This window comes from Phasianus colchicus, chromosome 4 (genome assembly GCF_987193195.1).
Source record: "Phasianus colchicus chromosome 4, bPhaCol1.hap1.1, whole genome shotgun sequence".
NCBI lineage: Eukaryota > Metazoa > Chordata > Aves > Galliformes > Phasianidae > Phasianus > Phasianus colchicus.
This window is the reverse complement of record NC_143439.1, coordinates 49,484,491-49,510,986: the sequence shown is the minus strand read 5'-3', so window position 1 is coordinate 49,510,986 and position 26,496 is coordinate 49,484,491. Positions and strand designations below refer to the sequence as shown.

General features: G+C 37.4%; 1 protein-coding gene across 2 annotated transcripts in view; it reads left to right on the top strand.

Moving 5' to 3' along the window:
* Positions 1-25,861, top strand: part of GRXCR1 (glutaredoxin and cysteine rich domain containing 1) — a 35,029-nt gene extending 9,168 nt beyond the window's left edge. For both annotated transcript variants that reach the window (XM_090140091.1, XM_031588747.2), the window contains 3 exons: positions 16,624-16,863; positions 23,585-23,650; positions 25,575-25,861. In XM_090140091.1, coding sequence (XP_089996217.1) covers positions 16,624-16,863; positions 23,585-23,650; positions 25,575-25,754 — 486 coding nt within the window. In that variant the 3' untranslated portion in view covers positions 25,755-25,861. The remainder of the gene's footprint in view (positions 1-16,623; positions 16,864-23,584; positions 23,651-25,574) is intronic.
* Positions 25,862-26,496: the final 635 nt, after the last annotated feature.

The window sequence follows — 26,496 nt, the reverse complement described above, 5'->3', positions numbered from 1 at the left end:
GTGCAAAATGTCACAAGAGACAGACTGATAGTGACAATGAGAAGTTTTAACCATTAGCAATAGAGTTCCTTCCACGTATAGCAGGTCTTAGAGTCTGTTTCTGGAGAGCATCCCTTTTCAGGTGTGGGCCAGCACCCTTCATCATATCTCCAAACATGCACTGACAAAGTCCAATTGCTCTTCTAAATTCTACAGTAGTCCAAAAATATAACCACCAACTCAGCCCCTTCAAGTCATAAACTTAGACTTTCGTGATGATTAAAAAAAGAGACGCCTCCTAAATTATTTGTTCAGAAAATAGATTGTTCAAATGCCTGCAAAATTTTGCAGTGGTGGTGATGGATTTGTAACTGCTGGATGGTGAGGCTTTTAACAACTTCCTTGGTGCATAATATTCTCATAAATATTCATGAGAGAGACTGTGGACTGAAAGTGTACTCTTTCCACTCAATATTCACAGCTGCATGCAGGTGACATTGTCTTTTTTTGTTGCCACTGACTAGGAACAGTATAACCATGTAGTCTCTTCCACCAGATTATTTCATCCACAGTAGCTCTAGCAGTTTGCCTTTTGAAGTAATAACAGACACTGATGTTAGAATAAGTGCTGTTACTGATATAGAATCACAGGTTGGAGAAGACCTTGAAGATCATCAAGTCCAACCATGACCTAACCAAACTACCCTAACAATATATATTTGATGCAGGAGATTGAGTAATAGCTATGCAAAGGGAAAATGGAAGCATTGCTCCAAAAGAAAAGCAGGTAAACTATCACAGCAACAGCATCTACATTAATATTCTTTGTCCACAGCACATTTACTATTGAAGGAATATTACCGTAGGAGATGAGTAATAACAACTTACATTTAAAAAAAATACATATTGCCCAAGTCCTGATTCAGACTGGAGCATTAAGCTGCTCAATTGTCCCTGCTTAAAAAAAAAAGTTATTCCAACTACTGAACTGATATATATACATTATAACTATATCAGCAGACATTTTGTCTAACAGGTGGAGAATTGGTAGGAAGCATACAACCTGTCACATTCTGATTTTCAGACATTTTATCTATCTGGTTAAAAATGCCAAAAAAATCCTACAGCTTAGGTTTTTCTAGCAACAGTGTCTATAATTGTGCACTACTGAGATGATTCTTTTTTGCTCACACAGTAGTGGTGGATGAGTCATCTGCCCCTTTTCGTACATATTAACTGGCAATGACAGTACAGGTTATTCCATGGCAGAGCTAGTTTATGTATGCTGTCTAGGAGCTGCTCCTTTGTCTGCATGAAGGTCTCCAGCTCTACCTTTCTATTAAGTAACAAGGGGATAACTGAGAGCATAGTTGTGATTTTGTTATGTAATTTAGGTCCTTCATCACTCAATACTAATACAGAACTAAGTGCTATAACTTGAAGAGTTTCCTTTTCACCACTTCCACACACTGACTGATATGGCTCTGTCATTTTAGGGCAAAGCAGAGTAAGTGCTCTGTCAAGGCTTTTCTTAGGTAGTGGACAGCTCAACTTTGCTCTTTGTTTCACTCAAAACACAGTGGTGGTACAGTGCTTTGCATGCATCTAGAAAATTGCATTTTTCTTAACATGCAGAAAAAAGATAACATCAGCTTGTTAAAGGTTAGCTTGTTTTATCTCAGCCCAGATAAGTAGAATTTTCAGGTAGAAGTTTTATAGAGCCACGGGAAAGAAAAAAAATAAAAATCACACCATATTCCACTTAAGTGCCAGATGTCTGGAAAAGAAAAGGAAACACACAAGGAGACCGATGGTCTCCCAGTTTTGCTCAATATTTCTTATGAGTTTCAGAATCTCAGTGCATCTCATTCTAGTTGCCATTCCTAGGAATAAAACAATAAGTTCTGACAGAAAGCTTGATATCTGCCAGATTCAAAAACTCCAGGGCATATTCCAAATCAAAACTAGACTTCATTTAAAAATCTTTCCTCTGATTTTTACAGAAATATTTAGGCTGGAAAAGACCTTCAAGCACCAAGTTCAATGCTTTATTGAACAGAAAAGTAAATTAAAAAGAATGGATTATAATTGAGTTTTTCCTGCTGCTAATTGCAGTTTAGAAGTGGTACCTTAATCCATTTATGCTATTCTGTTCTTTTGCTGATGTCTGAGAGAGCAGAAATAGTTCTGTTTTGTAAGACAGACTGACCCCAGGGCATAATTAACTCACAATGTAAATTTCCAGCTGATTAAATCGAAATGACAGGAGCTTTCTTTCATGACAGTTTGTACTTGTGCATTATCTTTATCACTAGGAAAATTACCAGTTGCAGCACTGGTACAAATAAGATACAGGTCATGGACTATTCTTTTGTTTTGTATGATTTTTTTTTCTTTTTTTTGGGGGATATTTAAGAAACTCCATTCATCATATGAAGCATATTGTGGCAAAGACAACAGAGATATGTCACATCATGAATAGGATCCCAGCTACCAACCAGTTTGTTCTCCAGTGGGCAGCTTGATGATTTCCATCTGCAAGAAGCTCAATAGACTGAGTTCACCTGCATAGCTTTTAACTTGATGAACTGTAGCTGATTGGAAACTGCAGAGGGGATCACTGTGTGAGCTAACTGCATCTCTGTTTAAGTGTAAAATAATTATCAGAGATCAATATGTATTATTATTATTAACATGCCGCTTCAACATATAAGATTACCCAAGAAATAATTTCAAAAAGACTGAAGGATTAGTGAAAGACAGGAGAAAGTATAAAATAGAAATCAATCTGACCAAGAACGATGGTGTAGCAACCTTTTCTTTTAAAATTCATGTGACTGCAAACAAAAATAAACAGTTTCCCAAAGTTGCTGCCAATTTAAAAAGAAATGGGCCAGAGCAGAGACTAGTTTTCATAAAAGCCACTTGCTGCTGATCAACACAATCCTGCAGTATGAAATGTTCCACTGGGGGAAACAGCAGTGATTATAGGCAGATGGGAGCAGCATGCTCAAACAGCTCTCACTCAGAGCCATGCTGTTTGCTGACTTTTTCACATGATCTGAGGTATCAAACAGCTTTATCTTTATCTAGCAGCCCTCAGCAAGCCCTGATCTACTTCACTACTGGCTAAAACCATCTTTAAAAGATATTCTCAAGTAGGACATGAGCTTTCCAATAATCCTACCTGGATAGGCAACTCAGGACTTGGATATCTTGAACAGTGTGATAAATAAGGAAGAGTAAGAGCTGTCTTATGGCTGAAGAAGATAGGATTTGGTCTCTGAAACTGAACACACTAATTAAGACAAATGTATTGTATTGCTTTTTTGTAATAATTCAGCATGACATTATGATAAGTTGTATACAAATCAATCTTAGAACTGACTTGTCAATTAAGAGTCAATTGGACTCTTACCAGATTCCAAGTAAGTTCTAGGATACAATGTCTCTACTCCAGACAAGTATTTGAAAAATCCTATTCATATTAATAGAAAGGAAGCCCAAAAGAAAATCTAATATGTGAACTGATAGTAATTTACCATGCAAGAAAAGCAGTTAGTAATTTATTAGGTACTTCATACATGTATTTAAACAAGCAACTAAGTATAGATAAAGTTCTGTTTTTGGTAATTGACCAGACACTGAACACTAGTCAGAGCTCTTCAAGTTGACCTACATGCTCTTTTATTTGAAGCCCACCTTCTTCTTTAGACTTGAACTAGAAAACAGAAAGACTCAGAAAAAAAGTATATAAAATTAAAGCTTGTTTGAGAAAATCCATTCTGTTCTATTGAATATCCTCTCTCATTTTATCCTGTTTCTCAGTGTTACCAGCAATAAACAGAGAGGTGAAGTAAATGCTGAACAAATGTTTAATAATAGTTCTTCTCCATACAGCTACACATAACTTTTATTACCAAGCAGTAACTTAACTGTTAAGAAATAGGAAATTAAACAGTGAAGATATCATCAAGAACAAAACCTCACTCTTAGATTTCCTGGACTTGAAAATAATGTGAGTATTAAATGTACAAGTCTGAACAATTTACATGATCCATCTGTGGTTCATTGTTTCAGTCCTCTGGCCTACCCCACTACCTACAGAAGGCAGCTTTATGTAGGCAGATGCTATGCAGCTCCAGTCATACACTTTTAATTTACTGATGGCAACATTTGTTCGAGTAACATGTAGTAGACACTTCCCTCCACCCCCCCTTAAATTAGTTACATTTGCAAGGTAATTTGGAGAAGTAGCAAAGATCTTCTTGTTTGTTTGTTCTCTGTTGTGTTAGTAGACACAGAAAACTTGGATATGCTATGAATCTATCATCTTTGTTTGCCTATTTTATTTGGCTTTCCATTTTAACTCTGTGCACTGCACTGTTTGTGCAGTGTGCTTTTGACATGAGAAATGTATAGATACACTGCACAAACAGTCACACTCTGTCTTTAGAACAGCAGGTAAACTGCTGTAAGTGATCAGTATAGAAATTCAGATCTTTTCTTTTGCTTTCTTATTAATGTAATACATAAATTCTCAGAAGGATCACCTGAAAGCTCTGCATAGATCAGACATACTACTGGAGTTAAAGTGACTTTAAATACAGTGAATGTTCAGACCCATGAACAGTCACATAATTCATACAGCAAAATAACACTACATTGTTTTGTAAGCATTGAGCCTGGATGCAGCTGAATTCACTCCTAGACCCAGATTTTTGTCAACAGTTTACATTTAAGGAATTACATGCTCAAAATCAAACAAGATAGGACCTTAGGAAGGCTAAGAAAGTCTAAGATGACTAATGTAAGAGATGATCTTAGTGAAGCTAACAAAGTCTAGAATAAGCAATTAGTCACTTACCAAGGATCTGAATTAGAATGGCACCTTGATGTTAAGGTGTAAAGGATCTTTGTGCAGGCATAACCTCAAGAAGCATCCCTGCTAAGGGAAAGTCCTATTATACAGCCAGCTACCATGCAAGAGAGCTTTATAAAGTGGCCTAGGGTTGAAAAGGACCACAATGATCATCTAGTTTCAACCCTCCTGCACAAACAGGGCCACCAACCACTAGTCCAAAGCTTACAAGGAGGCCTTGGGTTGCTTACTATTTATGGGGTAAGATGATTTCTTTGCATACTCAATTAGTCCTCAGCTGTCAAACCAGGTGTCTGCTATCAATTCTTTCAGCCCCCAAATTTGAGGCAGATTTGTGGATGTTAATCTGTTTTAGAAAGAATGTTATCAATAGTGTTGCTCACTGTCAACCTGTACAAGACTTGTCTGTAAGGTCGGGTCAAAGGAGAAAGTTGAAGGAAGGAAGGTGGTGATGAGGATCAGGGCTGGTGCACAGTCACAGATAAACTAAATAGTTTATAAAAAAACTCAGGTGCTAGCTATGCAATGTCTGTGACTAAGAATATATTGGATAGAAAGGAGAGGAATGTTTGATTGCTAAGGCTTGGAAGGTTTTCAGGGATGGCTTTGAAGGTACTCTACAATAGTTTTAAATCCCCTATGTTGACAGAGCTAAGATGGTTAGGTACACGCGTTTGCCTGGGTTCAGAGAATTCCTCAACAATCCTACCAGAAAAGGAAGAAATGCTTTGAATTCATCCCATTTCAGGAATAAACTGTGACTGATAAAAAAACGTCAAGGATTTTGAGTTTGTCTCATTCTAATCCAGTTTATGGCACTGGTTTGCACCAGAAAGGCAAACAGATCATTCACAGATGGATTCTGCTACAATTGACAGGACTTCTGTTTTAGAGAGGGAGAGGAGAGATTCTTGTTGGCATATTTAAAGGAACTGAGCCTGCCCAATTTGTTACCCACACAAGTCTTAAGACAGATGTGTATTTCTTCTGTTTATTCTGTTATGAGTTCCCTACTAGGCTCCTGTCACGCTTTGGCTAATTCAACATTTGCTCCATCTGAAGGGTAACAAAGAGGCTCTACCTGCTCCTTAGCTGGCATCAGGGAAATCTCTAGCAGTCAGTTAGTTATTCTCTCAGCCTGCAGCATAAGGTTTGTAATTTTGACCTTATGCAAATCTTATGCAAAAATAAGGACTTCATTTAAATCACTGCCTCAATAGCTGCCAGAAATGTCAAGTGTGGTAGTGATGTACTATCTCTAGAGAATAAACCAGAAAGTGAGGAGAAGGAAAAGGAAGGCTTCTGTGTGTTGGCAGTCTTGAAGAAAGTGCAAATCTCTTCTGCAGGCCTGAAGAAAATGGGATGATAAAATTCTCAAAATGGCTTTGGCCTGGAAGAGGGGGGGAGAGCAATTACATTTGTGGGAGAAGAAGGGAAGCTTTGGATGCAGGCTGATCAGTTCTTTGAAGTTAAGGAAAGGAATAAGGAAACACAAGTTTTCTGTTAGAGGTTAGAGAAAGTATGGCAATGTGATATGAATGGGAGGAAATAAGGCATTCTCACATTTTGCTGCAGCAGCACCTGTTGGTGTCAAACATAAAAAAAACCTTTTGATTCTTTGGATTACAACTTAAACATACCCACATTTCAGACACCTCTATGATTAATTTTCTTTCTAATTTTATTGCAGTCTGAAGAACAATCTCTAGCACAATTTTTCCAGATGTCAAGGGAATTCAAAGTTTTGCAATTTTTTTCCATTTTTTACCTTTGAATTTTTCTGAATTTCTTCTCCTTTATGTCTGATTGGCATAGCCTTCTTCTTAGGACATGCTCTGCAAATTTAATAAGCATTTGGAAGTAATATTTTTATATGCAAAGACCCAAGAAGCAAACCAGAGAGTTTATATCTCCTGTAACACTGCAACACAGTTTTGCAGAAGTATAGATTTTGTTTTCCTGATCCAGTGATTACACCAAAGAGAAGTTGTTTATAATGCCACTCAGATTGTTCAGCTGAATGCCATTTATCAAACATAGCAGGTAATCAAATGTTACTAAAATTAGCTTATAGCTCTCTTACTACCATTGCATCTGCAGAAAACAAATGTTTCCCTGTTTGTATGCTAGCTTCATAGCATACTGCAGTAAATCTTTCAACATAGAATAGGCACATAGGTGAACATAACATGTCCCACTGCCAAAAAAAATTTATTGTTAGGACCCATGCTGATGCTTGCATCATATGTTCTGTGTAGGTTAATATAGACATCAAGCATGTTCTTGTTGAACATACTGTGAAACATCAGTGAGAAGTAAAAAATATTTTTTCAGAAACAGTATGTGCTTCCTGAAAGTTAATTTTTCTATAAGGAAAAGCTCTCAGAGATTAGTGTTGGTCATTATCTTAAAAAAAAAAAAAAAAAAAAAAAAATTCATTAAATAAAATAATCCCAGCACTCTTCCTCTTGTATAGGAAATCTTGGTACTCCAGAATGAATTGATCAGGGAAGAGAAGAGTAAAGGAAAACTAAAACAGATGAACAGGCTGTTTTATGAGCAGCGTCAGAGCAATTTTGAACTTTCTTTATTCTCCTATTCCCCAGTCAGTTAATTTCATGACATTACAGTTATTGAACACACAGGTGAAATTGCTCTCACCCTGCCATTGAAGACTGAGAAGCTCTCAGTGAAGATGAAGATCAATATCAGAAAAATCAAGTGTACCTTCCATGTGCGTTGAGGCCACTTCTCTAACCTGACAAGTAAATATTATACCTGGTAAAATAAATACACCAAGAAACTGTCATAGAACTTCACTCAAGTAAATCTTCATGCATGTGTGCTGAAGAAAATGATAATCCAAGAGCAAGAATATAATTCTATGAAATTTGCTTCCAATCAACATTCTTAGTGACAGATAATTTTCATTTATGTATTATGCTCTAAGAAATATTGCAGTTTCATTAACTTCATAAATTAGAAGCCCTGTGGATTGATCTAAAAAACTCCAAATGTGCTTAAACTAATTGATATAAAATAATCATCCTAGCACCAACTTTTCTGTGACTTTCAGTGGTTGATTTACTCTCATCTAAAGCAATAGGTCAACACCCAAATCCTGAATTTGTCTGCTACATAATCCAGGAAACACTTGGCTCTGGAGCCATACTTTGCACGTAAGATTACAGAAAGGATGGAAGATAGTATAGCAGGTTTCAATTACAAAAGAAGTATGTTTCTTCAACTTGCTGAATGTTGGTTTGGATTTTTCTTGACAGCTGCCTTAGAACTGAGCATGGAGTTTTAGGCTGAAAATGGCAAAGAACTGAATCTTTACCCCTAAAAAGTAATTATATACTGTTTTTGCACAGTGACTGTGCTAACTGAAAATTTTCTGAAATCATGTTTTCTTGCTATTGCTGTTAATAGAATTGCACCATCATGATTTATGTCAGATTTTCCCCCTGTGGATGCAATCATGAAGATTTTTTTTTGCAGTGGTAGTGGAAGTTTCAAAGTTATTGGTAGTCTAGGTGTACGATGAGATCTGGAAGGTATAAAAAGAAGGTAAATGTAGAAACACTGACCTAGAGTAAACAATTCAACTGTTACCCTGTTACCTACTTAAAACTTTCCATATGACAAAATACTTAAAAATAGTTTCAATGTGTTCAATGTGTTACTGGACAACCTAGGTACTATTTGTCTGGCTTCAGTCTTCTTCCTCCAACAACAGAAACAATAAGTACTGTACGATCACAGAATCACAGAATCACAGAATGGCCAGGGTTGGAAGGGACTTCAAGGATCATGAATCTCCAACCCCCCTGCCACATGCAGGGCCATCAACCTCCACATTTAATACTAGATCAGGCTGCTCAGGGCCCCATCCGATCTGGCCTTGAACACTTCCAGGGACGGGGAATCCACAACCTCTCTGGGCAGCCTGTTCCAGCATCTCACCACTCTCTCTGTAAAGAGTTTCCCCCTGACATCCAACCTAAATCTTCCCTCCCTCAACTTAAAACCATTTTCCCTTGTCCTGCAGTTATCAACCCTTTCAAAGAGTCGATTCCCCTCCTGTTTGTAGGCTCCCTTTAGGTACTGAAATGCTGCAGTGAGGTCACCCCGCAGCCTTCTTTTCTCCAGGCTGAACAAGGCCAGCACCCTCAGCCTGTCTTCATAGGGGAGGTGCTCCAGTCCCCTGATCATCTTCGTGGCCCTCCTCTGGACCCTCTCCTGTCTTTTTTGTGCTGGGGGCTCCACACTTGGACGCCCGCAGATGGGGCCTCACAAGAGCAGAGTAGAGGGGGACAATCATCTCCCTGTCCTTGCTGGCCACCCCTCTTTTATTTTATTTTATGATGTTAGATGAGATTGTTGAACACTGTTACCAAAGACTCTTTTGCAAATAACTAGTGCCTCCCTCAAACCGCTGAGGACAAAGGTATCTTCAGCTGTTCTTTCTTCTTCCTCTTCAGTCATTGTGGACAATAACGCAACACTTCTCTTTTCTTGTAATCCCATTTTACATTGGATGAGCCAACAGTGTGCGCAGGTGGCCAAGAAGGCCAATGGGATCCTGGGGTGCATGAAAAGGAGTGTGGCCAGCAGGTCAGGGGAGGTGATACTCCACCCTACTCTGCCCTGGTCAGGCATCACCTGGAGTACTATTTCCAGTTCTGGCTGCCTGGTACAAACAAACAAACAAACAGACAAACAAAGATCTCCTGGAGGGAATCCAGCGAAGGGCCACAAAGATGATATAAAGGGCCTGGAGCATCTTCGCTATGAAGAAAGGCTGAGCAAACTGGGTCTGTTCAGCCTTGAGAAAAGAAGACAGAGAGGTGATCTTATTAATGTTTATAAATATCTTAAGTGTGGGATTCAAAGAGACATGGCCAACCTCTTTTCAGTGGTCTGTGGACAAGGGGACAAGGGGAAAGGGCAATAAACTGGAGAACAGGGAGTTCCCACCAACATGTAAAGGAAATTCTTCACAGTCAAGGGGATGGAACAGGCTGCCTAGGGAGATTGTGGATTCTCTGGAGATATTCAAAACCAGCCTGGATTCCTACCTGTGCAACCTGCTGTAAGGTGTCTGCTTTGCAGGGAGATTGGAGGTTCCTTCCAGTCCCTACAATTCTGTGATTCTCTGATTTCCAAAAATGTCTTCCCAGAAATGCTTCTCTTTTTCCCCGGGAAAAACATCTCAGAGATGTTGAGTTGGTAGTTATAAAGACAGAGAAGTAGAGAGTAAGAGAGAGAAAGAGAGAAACCAGCATGGTGCTGGTTTGTTCCCAGCCTTCTTCCTCCCTTTTCCTCCTCCCCCTCCCCCCTCTGCCACCCCACCCCTCAAAAATTGCAAGCTAGATTAGAGTTACCCATGGAAATTAATTTTTTTGCTTATGATTTTAAAGGTTTCATTTAGTCCTTTCTTCTGCAGAAAGGAATAAATACACTAATAAGAGAATACTGATAGGCTTCTGAAAGCCTGATAAATAAAACGCAATTAGGCATGGACGGATATTGATTTTTTTTTTCCCTACTAATCTGAACACTGTATCATACTTTGCCCTGGCTGACTTCCCTAGCATTACTATGCTTCACTAGCTAGAGACTGCACTCTGTCCCAAGGTCAGCACCATGCTGGTAGAGCGTCTGGTAAAAGCCATGAACCCGAGGGCATAACCTGTTCTATCATCTGAAGTGGGGTCACTGAGAGCAGCTCACAGCATGGCTTCATGGGTGTGTGCAGGATGAATGATAACAGGAACATGGGTAGTGAGCTCAGCTGCAGTCTTTGTACTTCATGAACCCTTCATGAACCCTTCATGAGTATCTGAAGCATTCCAAAGAGCAAGGATTGGCAATGTTGTGTCCTCTATTCCATTGCTGTAGTACTGCAATTTTTTTTCTGATTTCACATGAAAATTCTTTGACATCTCCTGAACAGCACTCCGTGCTGAAGGGCATTTGGGAAAGCTTGCAGTGGTAGAAACAAGCCACAGTGTTATGTTCTATCACTTGAAGAACAAAAAGGGTCCCAACATTCATATACTTGGAGTTAGAGGATAGGCAGATTTACCTCATCCCTTTTTTTTTTTCTTAGTACTCAGTCAAGTGACTTGAATGCTGATAATAATGTTAAACTTTTTTTTTTCTTTTTCTTTCTTTTTTCTTTTTTCTTTTTTTTTTTTAATAAAATGTCCTGGCATTCTTTGGTATGAAAGGAGCAATATAAATATCACATCTAACAGTATTACTAGTTTTGTTATTTTCATCAGATGTCCACAAAACTAATGCATGGTCTCAGAAGTAAAAATTAATTACATGCATACATAAAGAAACAATACCTGTTCCTTCTGTGTAATGAAATCCTGTATCTATTTTACTTTGCAGTTGATGAACAATTTTAAATATGCCAGCTGTACTATTTTACAGTCTTCATTATATGATGGATGTATAGGTAAGAAAGAGAAGAGCTGTCCAAGAGCTGGGAAGTCAAAGAGTTCGTGTTGTTTTTGGATCACTGCCCTTCTCGGTGACCAGATCCTCAGAGTTATCTCATGAAACTGAAACAGAAATAAATATTCATGCCCTCTGCTGGAATACACAATCAAGTGAAAGAACAGTTTTTCTTATATAGCTCCTGGAAATAGTTACGTTCCTAGGTCTGCTTTTTGTGGGATGGAGAGTGTCAGGAAGTAGGCAGGTAAAAGGCAGAAGAATAGATTTGCTACCTTAAAAGCTGAGAAAACATGTGATTTGACCACTTTCATGGAGACAACAAAACTACTGTCTCAACCTGGGACTGTCCCAGGATTACATATATCTAGTTTAGGGGTGTGTTGCACTCACCAGTTTTGTAAATTAGTATTGACAGACCATCTTGCTGATGGTTATGGATGATAACTGGAGAGAAATTTTTATTGTTATAATGAAAAAGGCTCACAGACTCCAAGTCTGATGTTTATGGTCCCTGAAAGTATCAAATCAGATAAAGTGTACTATTAACAAAGTGATGCATTTAAAAAAAGATCAGTACATGCTTTGACCTTGAGTGTTTGAGTAGCACTGCTGCAGAAAACTCATCTTTATTCTATTGTGACCTACAAAAATGCATAGATTTCTATACTTAATGAAGTTCAGCTTCTGAATTTTCCCAATTGTTGATATAGAGCCAGGTCCTTGAAGACAATGCAAACAGAACTAAGAGCTTTAATGTAATAAAGTACTTTAGAGAGTGCTTAAATTTAAAATTAAGTGCACTCTGTGCTTTGGAATGTGAGAGCCTATGGACTATGAACTATGAACTACAAACAATGAAAAGGAACAGAATGTGATTTTGTACTGAGAGCACACACTGTGGCAGTTTGCAATTCTTTCTGTATTTGTAAACAAACCTTACCTGTCAAAGAAACTTATGTTACTTTGGAACATGAGATTTGTTCATTGTGAGAGATCTTCTGGTCTGGGAACCAATTCTTTTTTAAAAATGCCATTAAAATCCTTTATTCAATCCTTTATTCAAAATAGGCAACCAAAAAGAGCAGACCAAATAGACTAGTTCACCCACTCTATTAGCATAGTGTGATGCTGAATAGTTTTCTCTGCAACACTGACTTTCATTCTCCAGCTACCTCATTCAAAGAATGTTGCACATTTTCACCTAGACTGTGTCATACTGAAATGTATGCTTTTCATTAAACACTATGCATTTTGGAATATGATGTTCTAATGAAATATAATAAAAACCAGAAACATTTTGTTGATATTTAAAATTTAAAATCATATTGCCAGTATGCATAGTTGCAATAGCCAATAGTAAGAACTTTTCAATCCTGCAGGAATTAAATGCTTAGACTGACTTTTTTTTTTCTTCAGAATTTCATCAACAATGAAGTCATAGCTGATTTAGTCCCTTCTATTTCTGAGTGTAAAGAGAAAACAAAATGTCCAAATAATGATCAGAAGATTAGTTAGATTGTAATTCTTCTTGCCAGTCGGATACTGATTCTAATTCAAGCTATAAGTTATGCAATACCAAATATGAATTGCATTAAGCAGCTTAATTTAAAACTTGTAGATATGTTAAAAACATATAAGTTGACACATACATGCATAAATACAAAATTTTATACATACATCTTTTTTTCTTGCACAGTGTTTTCTTTAGACTTTGAATACTACATTTACTCACTGAAACATCTCTGGAGCAGGGTTTAGAATGCACTCTAGGTTTCTTCCTCAACTACCTTAGTGGATAGGAGATACTTTGCCAGTCTGATAGTATCTAATTACGAAGCCAAGAGGTGCATATTTCAGTAGAACACTCCGAGATGTTGAAAGATGATATTCTGAGACAGAGAAGGGCATATCAGCCATTGATTTAGGTCAAAGAAACAATTCACTACAGCATGAATAATGTTAGTTGAATGTTATATTTGAATATAGTAAAAGCCTTTAAAAATCTCATATATAATAAAGGTTAGCATTGAAATTTAGCTTTTGCCAGAATATTACTGTAGACCATTAATCCTAAGAGAAAAAGATTCTGTTTTTGCTAGAATACAGTTGCTCCTATAATGCAAAATACAATTTCTTTTTGTTTGCTTGTTTGTTTGCTAGTTTGTTTTTCATGTTATTGGAAACAAGTACATTAAAAGTGCAAATTTTCAGGCGACACCACCACTGAAATTAATTATTTATGAGCAAGAATGTAAATAGATATTCTTTTCACACCAATGAGAGTAAAACATGCATTCAGACCTTCTGTCCAGAGGGAAAATTAGAAAGGTTTATTATTTACTACATTTCTTTTCACTGTTTCTTTTATGTCATATTTTTAGTATTATTATTTATACATTTAGTTGCATGACTCTTACTTTCTCATTATGACAATTTGTGTTTTTCTTTTCTTTTTTTTTTTTTTTTGTTATTGTGGGTATTCTTCATTTTAATTTCTTTTTCTGCGTTTCTTTTTGCCCTTCCTTCCTTCCTTCCTTCCTTCCTTCCTTCCTTCCTGTCTCTCTGTCTCTTCCTTCCTTCCTTCCTTCCTTCCTTCCTTCCTTCCTTCCTTCCTTCCTTCCTTCCTTCCTTCCTTCCTTCCTTCCTTCCTTCCTTCCTTCCTTCCTTCCTTCCTTCCTTCCTTCCTTCCTTCCTTCCTTCCTTCCTTTTTGTCTCTCTGTCTCTTCCTTAATGAAAAAAGGGCAGCTGTTCCTGAGTCACTGAGAGTAGCATCTGCGCCAAGAAGCCATGCAGGTCATGCTGTTGTTGTTGCTTCCTGCTGGATGGTCCCAAGCAAAACACAAGCTGTTCATACTGATGCAATAAAACAGACAGTGCCTTTGAATGCTTCCGTGGAAGTTGATAGCACGGTGCTGATAACCTGTGAGCTGTAAATGATGTAGAATACTGTTGATAGAACAATTTTTTTTTTCCCTCTGAAGCCACATTCTTTGGCCTGTGTGCTTGGTAATTTCTGCATTTGACACAAAAGTTGCCCCCTCTGACTGGAGGATTTTCACAGCCTTCAGGTTTCAGTGAGAATCTCACAGGTGTGAGAAAACAGTCAGTGTTTGTATGTGACTCCAAACCTTTTGGTTTTTGCATCTGTCCAACTCCCACAGCCTAAAGAAGGTTTTATCCTAGTCATTAACCAGAGAATTATCTTCTGTTTAACTACAGCTAAAATTTTCTGTGCAAGTATGAGTCATAGGATTATTTTAACCTGGATTTTTTACATTAAATTGTAAATATTCATGCCATTTATTTATTTACTTAATTTTTGCTTCAGTTCCAGCCTAGGAATGAAAAGCAGAGTGCTATAATATCATTCTGCTGATTTACTTTCAAGAGCATATTCTATCAAATAAATATTACAGGCTTCAACTACTGAAATGGATAACAAAATACAAATGAACATAGATTATCATTAAGAAAGTAACTCGTAAATCTCTCTAATTTTCTTTCCCTCTCTTTTTACAGCGTGGTTCAGGACAGGTGACAGGAATGATTTTCCCTGATATGATAAAGTCCTGCCTAGGAAAAGTTTTGCATATTTATAGCATAGAAAACCAGATGTTTATTAAAATTTTCCTAAATGATTATTTATTCAATGCCCTTGTATTTCTTTGCAGTGAAAACTAGGGTTTTTCTTCACTGTTCCACATCGGGGAAAAATAAAGGGATAAGCATAAAAGTGACTCTGCTTACACGTCTTCCACTTGATATCTTTCCAGATCACTTTACAACTTTCCATTTTTTCCATGTCTTCAACTGCTTATTTGTATTCTGCAGGGACACCACAGCCTTGATGGTTTGCTAGATAATGACAGTCTGTAGCTATCCTGCCAGCCCTGTTGTCTGGGAACAAACAGCACTAGAGATTACCACTCTGGAGGAGCATGAATTTCCATCCCTTTGAATAGTTTTGCTCTTCAAAATGTATTTTCACTCAAAAGAGTAAAAGCATATGAAAATACCTTTTGAAAGAATACTGTAAGACCTCCTTTTGGTTACTTCTGAAAAGGATGAACTTCGCATTCCTGTGACCTATGCAACATTACTAAACTTTTTGGCCGTCTATGTGGAGGAAAAGTAGATTTTAAGCAGAGGAAAAGCTAATTCTCTCACTTGGAATGTGTGAATAATATGTTGGAGAAGAGTCAGTTCTGCAGGAGAGATATAACAGATTTTAACTAGAAAATAGGATAGTGAAAAGTAGCTCTCTGTTTATAAACTTATTTCCTAAAAGAAATTAATGCTCACCTATCACAACAAGCCTCTTTTCTGAGATTTGAGATGGAAAATAAGTAAACTGCAGATAGAGTCATAGAATTAATAAGGTTGGAAAAGACCTCTAAGATCATCTAGTACAACTGTCCACCTATTTCCAAAATTGCCCACTAAATTGCATATGGTTGCAGTTATAATTCCAGTGATTTATAAGTGATCTGGAAAATTCATATCCCTGCCGTATTTACATTCCTCAAATATCTTCATTGAAGAAAGGAAAGGTGAACTATGAAATTTATCTTAAGTAACTGTGAAAAAATGTCAAACCTCCACTGTATCTTACTATGCCCAATGGAATTGAACACTGAATATGCATAAGAAGCACTTTCTTTAGTGCTGGTTGGATTTTATAGTGTTTTGACTGAATACCTCACTAAAAATTAGGGATATATCTGTCACTTCTGCAATCATGATCTAGTTCAGCATGGAGAGAGCTAAAATAGGTCAGTGTTGACTCAAGTTTGTTATGAAGTTTCTAGCTCCTTCAAGCTCTTGCCCTTGCCTAAAGGAGAGTGTTAATACCTGAACTAGCAGCTCGGATTTAGCATGGGCATTATCAGATTTGGTTTGTACAAACAAACAGGACTCACAGTTTTAACAGAAACAGACAGCTCTAAAAACAGTGTTTCTGTTGCATCTTTGAAGAATTTGTGCTTTTACAAATGAAATTAAACTAATTCAAAGCATCTTTCAGGTTGGGGAATGTGGGTGACTCTGTGCATGCCACAGCAGCAAAAAGGCAATTACTTTTTAACATTTGGAATCTCATCAGGATCTAAAATATGTCTATTTTTTTGTAATATTAACAACCTTATGTTGATAAACAGTTTCATTTTTTTTGTGCTTAAATAATATTTTTAATGATATTGCTCAATATTTGCATGCTATTACAGCAGTCAGGGAAACAGACTGTTAACATTTCATGAACTGCAATGGGAACTAATTTTATTTCTTTCCAGGTGTCTACAGTGCCAGAATTTGGCCGCATAGTAATTTATACCACCAGCCTTCGTGTGGTGAGAACCACTTTTGAAAGATGCGAACTGGTTAGAAAGATATTTCAAAACCACAGAGTTAAATTTGAAGAAAAAAATATTGCTCTGAACAGTGATTATGGAAAAGAACTTGACGAGAGATGCAGGAGTGTGTGTGAAGCCCCATCCCTCCCTGTTGTGTTTATTGATGGCCATTACCTTGGGGTAAGTAAAGCATGAATCAGTGAAGTCTATAAGAACAAATGTAAATTGTTATGTTATTAGTGAAATTGTTTGCAGTGGTTGGAATGATAGGAACTCTGGTATACACTGCTATGTTCCATGCAAAGACAGAACAGACAGCTGGGGAGAGGGAGGGAGGGGAGTGAGATGTAGTAATTTCATCTAAGCTATCCTGTGTATCTTAAAAAAAAAAAAAAAACAAACCTTATTTCGTAATTGAAACCATGAAAATCTAGAGAAATTGTCTTTTTTCTTCATGAGAAAGATGGCTGACCCAGGAAAATTAATACACATTGCATGAATATTTCATTTAGTAATATCTGCATTGAATATGAGCCTGTCTAGCAGCTTAGGGCTTAAGAGCTTAAGCATGCACTAGGTAGTGTATCAAGAAACTATAATCAGCTGAACATTGTTTTAAATACAGAATTGATTAATATTTAAAATCTAGCACCAAAAAGAGAAAAAAAACTGCCCAAGGCTGCTCTGTTGCAGGAATAGAAAACTACAATTAAAATTTGTACTTTGGGGTAAGGAAAACACCATTTTGTTCAGGCCTGTTCTTTAGAAATGTTTTTCAGAAACTGAAAAGAATCAGAGTTTTAAAGCAAAAAGAAAAACACAAAAAAACTCTGTAAATGTAAAGTGACATGAACAAAATAGCCTGGGAGCTTAGAAAAGGTATCCATCTCAAGTGGTAAAGAAGTAGCAATTAGCACCAACAGTGAGTCTATGATTTGCGGAGGCAAACTGTATTTAAACACAGCGGGGCTGGTTTGTTGGTATTATAAAAGATTTAAGTAATGAAATAAAATGCAATCAACAAACAGCACATAATTGATGTTGATGCAAAGAACACTCAGGCACCCTTTCTCCCTTTTCCTGGGAGACTGGGATTCTGCCAAACTCTCAGTGCTCTGCCTTTCCCTGAGCAGCTCACTTCACCAGACAGTTGCAGAACCTGCAGAATGGGCAACGTGCAAGTGGGCATCGGCAGACAGAGAATTTCATTTCACAGTAGTGACTGCTTTTATCAAAGTCCTTGGACGGACAGTTCTCCAGCCAACCAGGAACAGCACTGCTACTTTCAAGAGCAGCTTAAAATTCACCAGGATTTGGACTAAGCTTTGCTCACCTAACTGGCATGTTAAATATATAAATAAATTAATCCACATGAGCTATGACCAAGTTCAAGAATATCTTGCTCCGGTCTGTCCATCAGAAGAAATAATTTAAAATACTGAAATGTATTGAATAAATTATTTGCTCAGCCTGATTGCAGTCCTTTTTGTATGATGGATGGCCCATTAATTCACAGCTTTTTTCTTTTTTTTTAGAATAGCAAGGGAAATTTGTTTTTAATGGAGGAGCAACAGTGTAGCAAGCAATACAATTTTATTAAAACTAAGTATTTTATGGGGTATTTTGCATAGGTGTAGAAATGAGGGATGAAGGAAAGGAAATGAGGGAACCAGTTGAATAGGGGAGAGACGTATCTAGATGTCAAACTACCTGCTGGCACCAGCAATTAAAAAATGAAGAAAGAATTCTGGTTTAGAAAACATCTATTACAATATGCAAACTCTATTCATATTGTTTAAGGAAAGAAAAGGTATCTGTTGATCTAATAAAAAAGAAAAGAGGACAAGATCAAATCAGTGAGGAAGAGAAATAATTTGCAGGCCAGTTTGCATGCTGGGAAGGTTATGGTTATTTACCCGTTCTTCCAGGATGTGGAAGCAGTCACTCTAGCTAGGCCAGGCTGGACATGACTCTGGGCACCCTGATCTAGCACTAGCTGTTCCCATTTGTTCCAGGGGAGTTTGACTAAATGGCCTTTAAGGATCCCTTCCAAAAAGATTTTGATTCCATGATTCTATCTGCTGCCCTGTAGGTGAGGTGGGTGTTTGCAGGGCAACACTGTGCTGTACTTTTGTTTCAGTAAAGTGTAATGGAGAGCTCAGTACATACTTTGATCTTGTTGGTGACAGTGGATATTTCTGTAATGCCTTTTTGTGATAATTATCTTCTGCAGTACAAATGTACACAGAAATCCAGAAGCCTGGTGTTTGTAAATTAATCATGTATTATTTTTTGACCCCCTCTCTCTTTAATTTTGAATATTTAGTTCCTAGTAAATCCTTTCCTGAAGGAGATGGTATGTAGTAATACAAAAGAGGATCTGTACTGAACCAGGCACCTTTCAATGAGTCATAAGGATAAAAAACCATCCTCATTAAAGTATGAACAGTTTTGAAAGGAGACAAGATTATTTTTAATGAGATAAATGTAACAAAAGCACTGGAACAAAGCTTATATGCATGTGACAAAGAACACAGTATTTGAATTGCTCAGAAAGCCTGTTGGGGTTGTGGAGTAATGCAAGCTGTGTGGATAAATCATCACAGGGCTGTGGAATTTATCATTGCCTGCACAGGGGAATGAAACAAACCAGCTTCTTGGGTAGAAGCAAAATAAAAACCGTATTTAGTCCCTAGCAAGGGAAGTCCTGCTTGCTGCAGTACCGCAGGTTTATTAATCTCTTTTTTTTTTTTCAAGATTGAATCATTGTATATGTTGATACATGCTCTCTAAAGATCAGTGTTTCAGCAAAATGCAGGTTCTTTCTTTCTGCAGCATGCTCTTTACCATCTGATCCAGTTCCCTCATGCCCTACACCAGAGGCTGTCTCCATCTGAAATGGAATTATGCCATCTGCTGGGGTATCAAAGCAGAGTGAAAAATGATTTCCAGAAAGCCGAAAGCAGAAAGCAACATGGAAAAAAAACCCAAAACACTGGAGCATTCATTTACTCTTTCACAAAGGCACCCAGAATTGCTAAACATTGATGTTACATAAAGCCCCTCCCTACTGGGAAGGGGACGAAAATAAAGACAAATAGAATCAGTCCTAATAAACACATTTGCTCACTGCTTTATAATTTTAAAACATAATTAATTCATTTATTTTTCACTTTAAATATGTGACTAAATGCCAGTACTCAGCTGTCATTTGAATCTACTTTAAATATTTTCAAATACGTACATTTATGATAATTACTGTTGCAAAGAAACAACTTCCTACTTAGTTTCCTCAGCTGAAATCAATCTACTACGGTGCGAGATTTTCAGTAAAAATATTTTCATAAATTATTTATTACTATTTCCTAAGACTGATGAAGCCATTTTTGTAATTGTTTTTAGAAAATACCTGTGTAAAGTATAATTTATTATTCAAATAATAACGCTTTCCTTTTTGCTTCTTTCCAGTGCCCATTTATAATTAGTAGCTCTCAATTGCATTCATGTTTTACTACAGTAAACATATTTTCTGGCTTTTCCTTGGTGGGGAAGAAGTGAACAGCTCTGTGGCAGTAAAGCTATGATATGATTGCTGCATTCACTCATATGCTTCCCCTGCTTTGAAATTTCAGGAACTGTGGGATTTAATTGCGTGTCCTCTTAATAAGAAATCTGTTAGCTCTTTGCATTTCAAGTATAAAATTTCTGGTGCTTATATCACACTGCAGTTGCACTTTTCTCAGTTTGTTGGCAGATTTCCAGGTGTTTAATCTCATTCCATACATGTTCACAAGAGATACTTGAGTTCAGCTGTTCCCTACAAACCACAAAGCAGCCAAGATTGGCTTCATGCCCACCTTCATTTACTATTTCTGTGCTGTGCTAATTTTTCTCTGTATGTAAGGAATGATGCAGAAGAGAGGCTACTTCCCCACATCAGCAGGCATTCTAGTTCAGCCAAACCCATACACAGATAAAGGCGCATTCCGTGATGAGGAATTACATCATGGCAATGGTAACGGGTTACAGTCATGACGGATGAGCATCAGGCTAGTTTAACAAGACAGAGCTGACGTAGTAGGTAATTTACTGTGCTTGTCCTAGTTCTGCAATTAGTGGGACCATACCTGAAATATGATGCTAATTACTGGATAATCTCAAAGGAAAGCAGAGAAAATAGTTTGAAGAATAAAAACGGCATAGAAAACCATTTGAACGATTTAGCAAAGTCTGAACATAGCATTTGCCTATCAAAAGGAAAGCAATCACCTCACTGCAGCCCCTGAGCTGGACCATGCAGACAGCAATTTAAACTAGCAGATGGAGCATTAGCAGGCTAGAGTTTGGAATATTTCTCTGGTTCACAAAACTGAAAGCTCTCCTCTCTCAGCTAAATGTTGTGGCCCCCCCTAAGTTGTGCTCTCGATGTCCATCTTTAGATGGAGAGACTCTTAACTGTGTCACATCCCTTTGTGGTCAATTGTGGACTGACTACAATCTGAGAAAAAAAGAGGCATCAGTCTGTGATCAGAAAGCAGCTATTGGACTTCTTTAACAGCTGCTTTAATTACTCCATTAATTACAGACACTGCACATTAGGCTTCACAGATTCAAAGGGTAGATTAACCTCTGCAAAGTATCTTTTATTCAAATTTCACTTGAGGCAGACGTTAATCAAAAGGACATACTTAAGCACTTGAAAATGCTGATAGTCATTTGGAAGTATGGTTTTTAATTTTAAAGACGTAGTAATGAGACTTTCCACTTTGGGAATAACACAGCTGGCTGACTGAATGTCATCTGAAATATAAATCCTTTGAAATATCAATCTATTATAAGAAACCTGTCAGACTTTTAATTACAGGCTTCCCAAAGCCAGTCAGTGTTGCTGTACAGTACCACTGAATCACTGAGCAGAAGTCACAAGAATGGTTTCACAAGAAATGATCTCCACCTACATGAGGGCAAATAAGGGCTTGACCTGCTTAGAGAATTAGCAGTGCTGCAATTATATCTGTAAAGCTGCAAATCCTTAATGTTTCTTCTTAGCACAGTCAGTGCAAACTCTCTCAAGCCAGTGCTGATGTTTGAGCCTGAGCTAATGGTCACCAAGGTGGGCCTTCTTGGCAAACCTTGATTTTGCTGTGCCAGTCGCTCCTGCTGGCCATTCTGTGTTAAAACAGAGAAAGATGAGAGGACAAGTGTGAAGGAGGCTGCTAAAAGCTTCTCTGCTGGGGACACAGAGGACTGTGATGCACATGTTGAAGCTGGTACACTCTGTGTGCACCATATGTAATAGATTTCAGCACAAGCAATGATAGCTGGTCTGTCTCATGTCACATTCCACATAATTAACAACAATTAATTACGTTGCAGGTAGTTTTTCCTTAGATCGTTTTGGAAGTGGAACACTGAAAGAGTAGCATTTACTGCAGAAGTGGCACTAACACTACTAAAATATTAATATCTTCTTCTTAAATGAAATGCAGTCCTATAATTACAAACATCTTTGCATAAGACATAACAAACAAGGTAAATGTGTCTGCAGTGGACCTATGTAGTGTATCACCTACACAGAGTCAGAAGTGCATTTCTTTTGCAAAGCCACAGTAAAAAGTCTTTCAACAAATTCACTAGGCTGTCATGCAAATTTCCTTCAAAGTTTTTATGCCCCTTGTCTGACTTTTGGGCCACACTCTGAATTGGTCCTGTGTACAGTACTTAGCCACAGGCAGAATTGCTGGCCCTTTCCCTGCCTACTCTGCACCTTGGGAGATGTGACTGTGGTTGACTCAAAGTAACGGCTAGTCTGATCTGTCAGCCTGCAGCCTGTCCCAGAATCCCCTTGCACCTCTTTGCTCACGGATTCACCAAAGGTGAATTTTAGCAGTCTTGGCATTCAGGGACAAGGAAAGTGAAGAAATGCAATGGCATGAACCCATCACTTATGGCCAATTGTCCTCAGCTGTGAGTAAGCACAAGACATTGGAGAGGTGGAAACCTACACCTTGCCTTGTCTATGCTCTACTAGTAGCTGGCTTCAATGAATGTGCCATTCCTTCTGTCCATGACTAGATTTCCTCACCTTTTCTCACTCTTTTGAATTACTGATTGATATCTTCTGAAAGCACTGGTAGTAGTCAGAATTCAGTATATTTAGTTGTATAACTAATGTGTAAACAGTCAAATCCAGCCCTCTAGTTACAGATGGGAAAGAAATTATATTAATTAAAGAAAAAAAAAGGAAAAAAAATTATATCATCTTTAACACCTTCATTTTTTTTCTCTAATAAGTTATCATAATTTACTTTCAAAAGGAAAAAAGAACTACCTCAGCACTGCCTTTGTTCAGCTCACAGAGCCCTCAGAGGCCCAGTGTATTCAGACTGAATTATTATTATTCATTGTTGTGTCTGACTTTAATGTCGCTACAGTATTTTCATTACACTTTTTCCCCTGTTATACATTCAACAAATTATATCTTAATTCAATACTCAGCTGCTAGAATACTTGAAATAAAATTTTCTCCTCTCATTTAGCTGCATTCTCTGATGTGTTGTATATTTGAGTAACTGTAATTTTTGATATAGTAACTAGAAATATATTTTTTATTCTGTCAGGAGGCATACTCTATAAAATAAAGTGAACGCAACCAGAATTTCCAAGCTATGTCACTTTTTATGATGGGGAAATGCAATACAACACTTGGTAATGAACCTCAGACAGTTCTACCATAGCTGCCATTAGACTGTTCCCTCTTTCTAGCTTTCCTGAAGTTGACCTAGTTACAAAATACTTAATGTGAGTCAAATTTGTACTCAACTTGCTTAAATTCTCAAGACCAAATATTCTAATCATCTCAAGCTTTTCGTGCTGACCTTTTTCTTCTTCTTACTATTAGGGTGCTGAGAAAATTTTGCTAATGAATGAATCTGGGGAACTGCAGGATCTCTTAACCAAAATTGAGGTAATCGTATTTCTGCAATTAATCATAGGCAACATAACACTGAATATTTACAATTGAAAATGTTTTTCTCAACTGATTACTTTTCTTCTGTTACAAACTGATGATTCCAAATTGAAATTGATTAGCTAGCCAGAAACTCTTAAACAAATGTGTATGTGCAATTAATACATGCAGAATTACTGTTGTCTGAGAGGATAGCTGGTACTTCTCCCCAGCATTTTTCGTTAGTTTGGAATAATTGTCCCCATATGCTGTCTTTGGGGAGGCCCTATGACAGTAGTACCAAACCCAGTGTAGGTCCTAATATTCGCACAGCAGGTACAATTAAAAGACAAAAGATGCCAGGCTGCAGCAGACTATGATAACTGCTCACTGAATACAATAACTACTTTGAATACATAGTTACCTGCATGGTTTTATCACAAAAAATGGTTTTGCTACAGTTACGAGGGCCAGTCATATTTCTTCATTACTGAAGATACAGAGAGTGGTTATAGAAACAATCTGTTCTAGAGAGAAATAGTGATTGTTGAGCCACTAAGATAAAATGTTTATTTCTTAGCTCTCATATTTAGCTTTCTGCATGGAAAGGTTGTTACAAACATAACAAGTAATAATGAATTTAATTATTAAAATACTAATATTGTATTAAAATTTTAAGATTAATTGCAATGATGAATGACAAGGGCACATCTGAGATAAAAGTACTTGATAGATTTGCACTAAATTTTTCTAAGTATTGCCTCTAGAGTAAAACGAGTCATTTGTCCAGTAAAGAAGAATGGAAGAAAAAACAAACCAACTAACCAACCAAAAAACCCTTCTAATACTCTCATGCTACTGCATTTCTAGTTTCTTTGTCCCCCATAAAAATTTCCCATAAAACTTTGGTTTTTGCTTGACAAATGTATATATTGCATAATCTATTAGTCTTCCTATGACTTCTCCTTACCTATAACAATAATCTAACAGACCAATAAAACATGGCAAGAAAGAATGATGTAAGTATTTTGCTTATCTACTAAGACTGAAATAGATAAATTTGCACAATAGCTGCTGTGTACGAGCCAAAGCACTGTTGTATCAATAGTATTGACCAGGTGAAGAAAGTAGGAACATACTTCTACATTGCAGTATGGGTTTGGAGCAGAACAATTCACCACCACTAAGCAATCACTTAATAAATTAGCAATACTTTCAGCAAGTATAACTTAAGCATGCCTTCAAAATCCCTTTCTGTGTTCTCCATTAATTCTGCCAAATAAATAAATAAATAAATAAATAAAATGAGAAAAAACATTGTTTTACTCATGAATTAGGACACCTGAGCAAACCTAAGACTTGTGTGCAGCAGTTTTCTCCAAACATGAATAATGATGATCTTTCTCTTTTCCACATAAAGCTTCAGTGTTCTAAACCAATAAAGATGAACACACCACTTATTTCCTAAAGCACTGCTTGTCAGAAGCTATGAATTGGTTTTTTTTTGTTATGATCAGCTCAATCTTTAATAGGAGCATAGTCAGCATGAGCATGCAGATGATGAAAATCATAATATCTTAATGTACATTGATATAAAACCAATCAATTCCAGTACCTAATAGAATTGATGACTACAAGAGAGCAATGTACATATTCTTTCATTTTGCTAGCTATTTTGGCAACTGTGAACATGAGTTACTGAGGTATAATGTGACTGACAGATCTACAGTGAGCCTCTCTAACTCCTGCATGCATGTCTCTACAAAGGAAAAGACACACTGTTCTTCCGTGGTGGCATAACTTAGGATGGGGAGGTGGAAGTTTCTCCAGATGGGAACAAAAATGTGTTTCTGAGAAGCTGTCCCAGAGGCCTCTTTGTCCAAGAGCTTATGATGGTTGACGAAGTAACATTTTGATCTTTCTCACTTTCTTCCTTGAGCAGAGAGTCCAGCATCCTCACGAGTGCCTCTCATGTGGGGGCTTCGGTTTCCTTCCGTGCTCAGTGTGCCATGGGAGCAAGATGTCTGTATTTCGAAACTGCTTTACGGACTCATTCAAAGCCCTCAAGTGCACAGCTTGCAATGAGAATGGGCTACAGCGCTGCAGAAGCTGTGCAGGTTAAAAAGGGCATCTCCACATGTGCAATTCAATTTTATTGTACTGCAGCAGTTTGTAATATGATTTTTTTTTAAATTAATCTGTTTATCTAATTCAGTCAATAAAAATCAATTTATAGTATGCTTCTGCTGGTTTGGTCATTGGAACCCTTTCAAGCTGTGCCTGACTATATTATGAACTCCGAGGTGTTTGTTTCTACATTGATAGATAGATTTGTTGTCTACCAAACTTACTGTGCTTACATTTGAGTATTGAAATATTCCCTTCTTCTGCAGGTAATCATCAGCAACACCAAACAAGTGAGAAGTAATATATCATAGTTTATCACATGGAAATTTCTGATATTCAACTTAGTAAGAGTTATGGATCAAGGTCTGGTGTCTAGTGCAACTGTTTTAGAGCATTTGTTCTTTCCAGCAGGGTCTGTGGTCAGACACTCTATCACTGCATACAACTTCATCATTTTTGGAGGGTTTCCCCACAAGGAACACAAGAGAATTAGGAACAAATTAAGAACAAAGCAGAACAAAACAGTTTTCTCCATTTTCATAGAGTCATAGAATCACCAAGGTTGGAAAAGATCTCCAAGATCATCCAGTCCTCATATGACAAATATTTCCCACTAAAACATGTCCCCCAGTACAACATCTAAACATTTCTTGAATACTTCCAGGGATAGTGATTATACCACCTCCCTGGGCAGCCTGTTCCAGCACCAGATCAGGGAAGTTTTTTTCTAATATTCA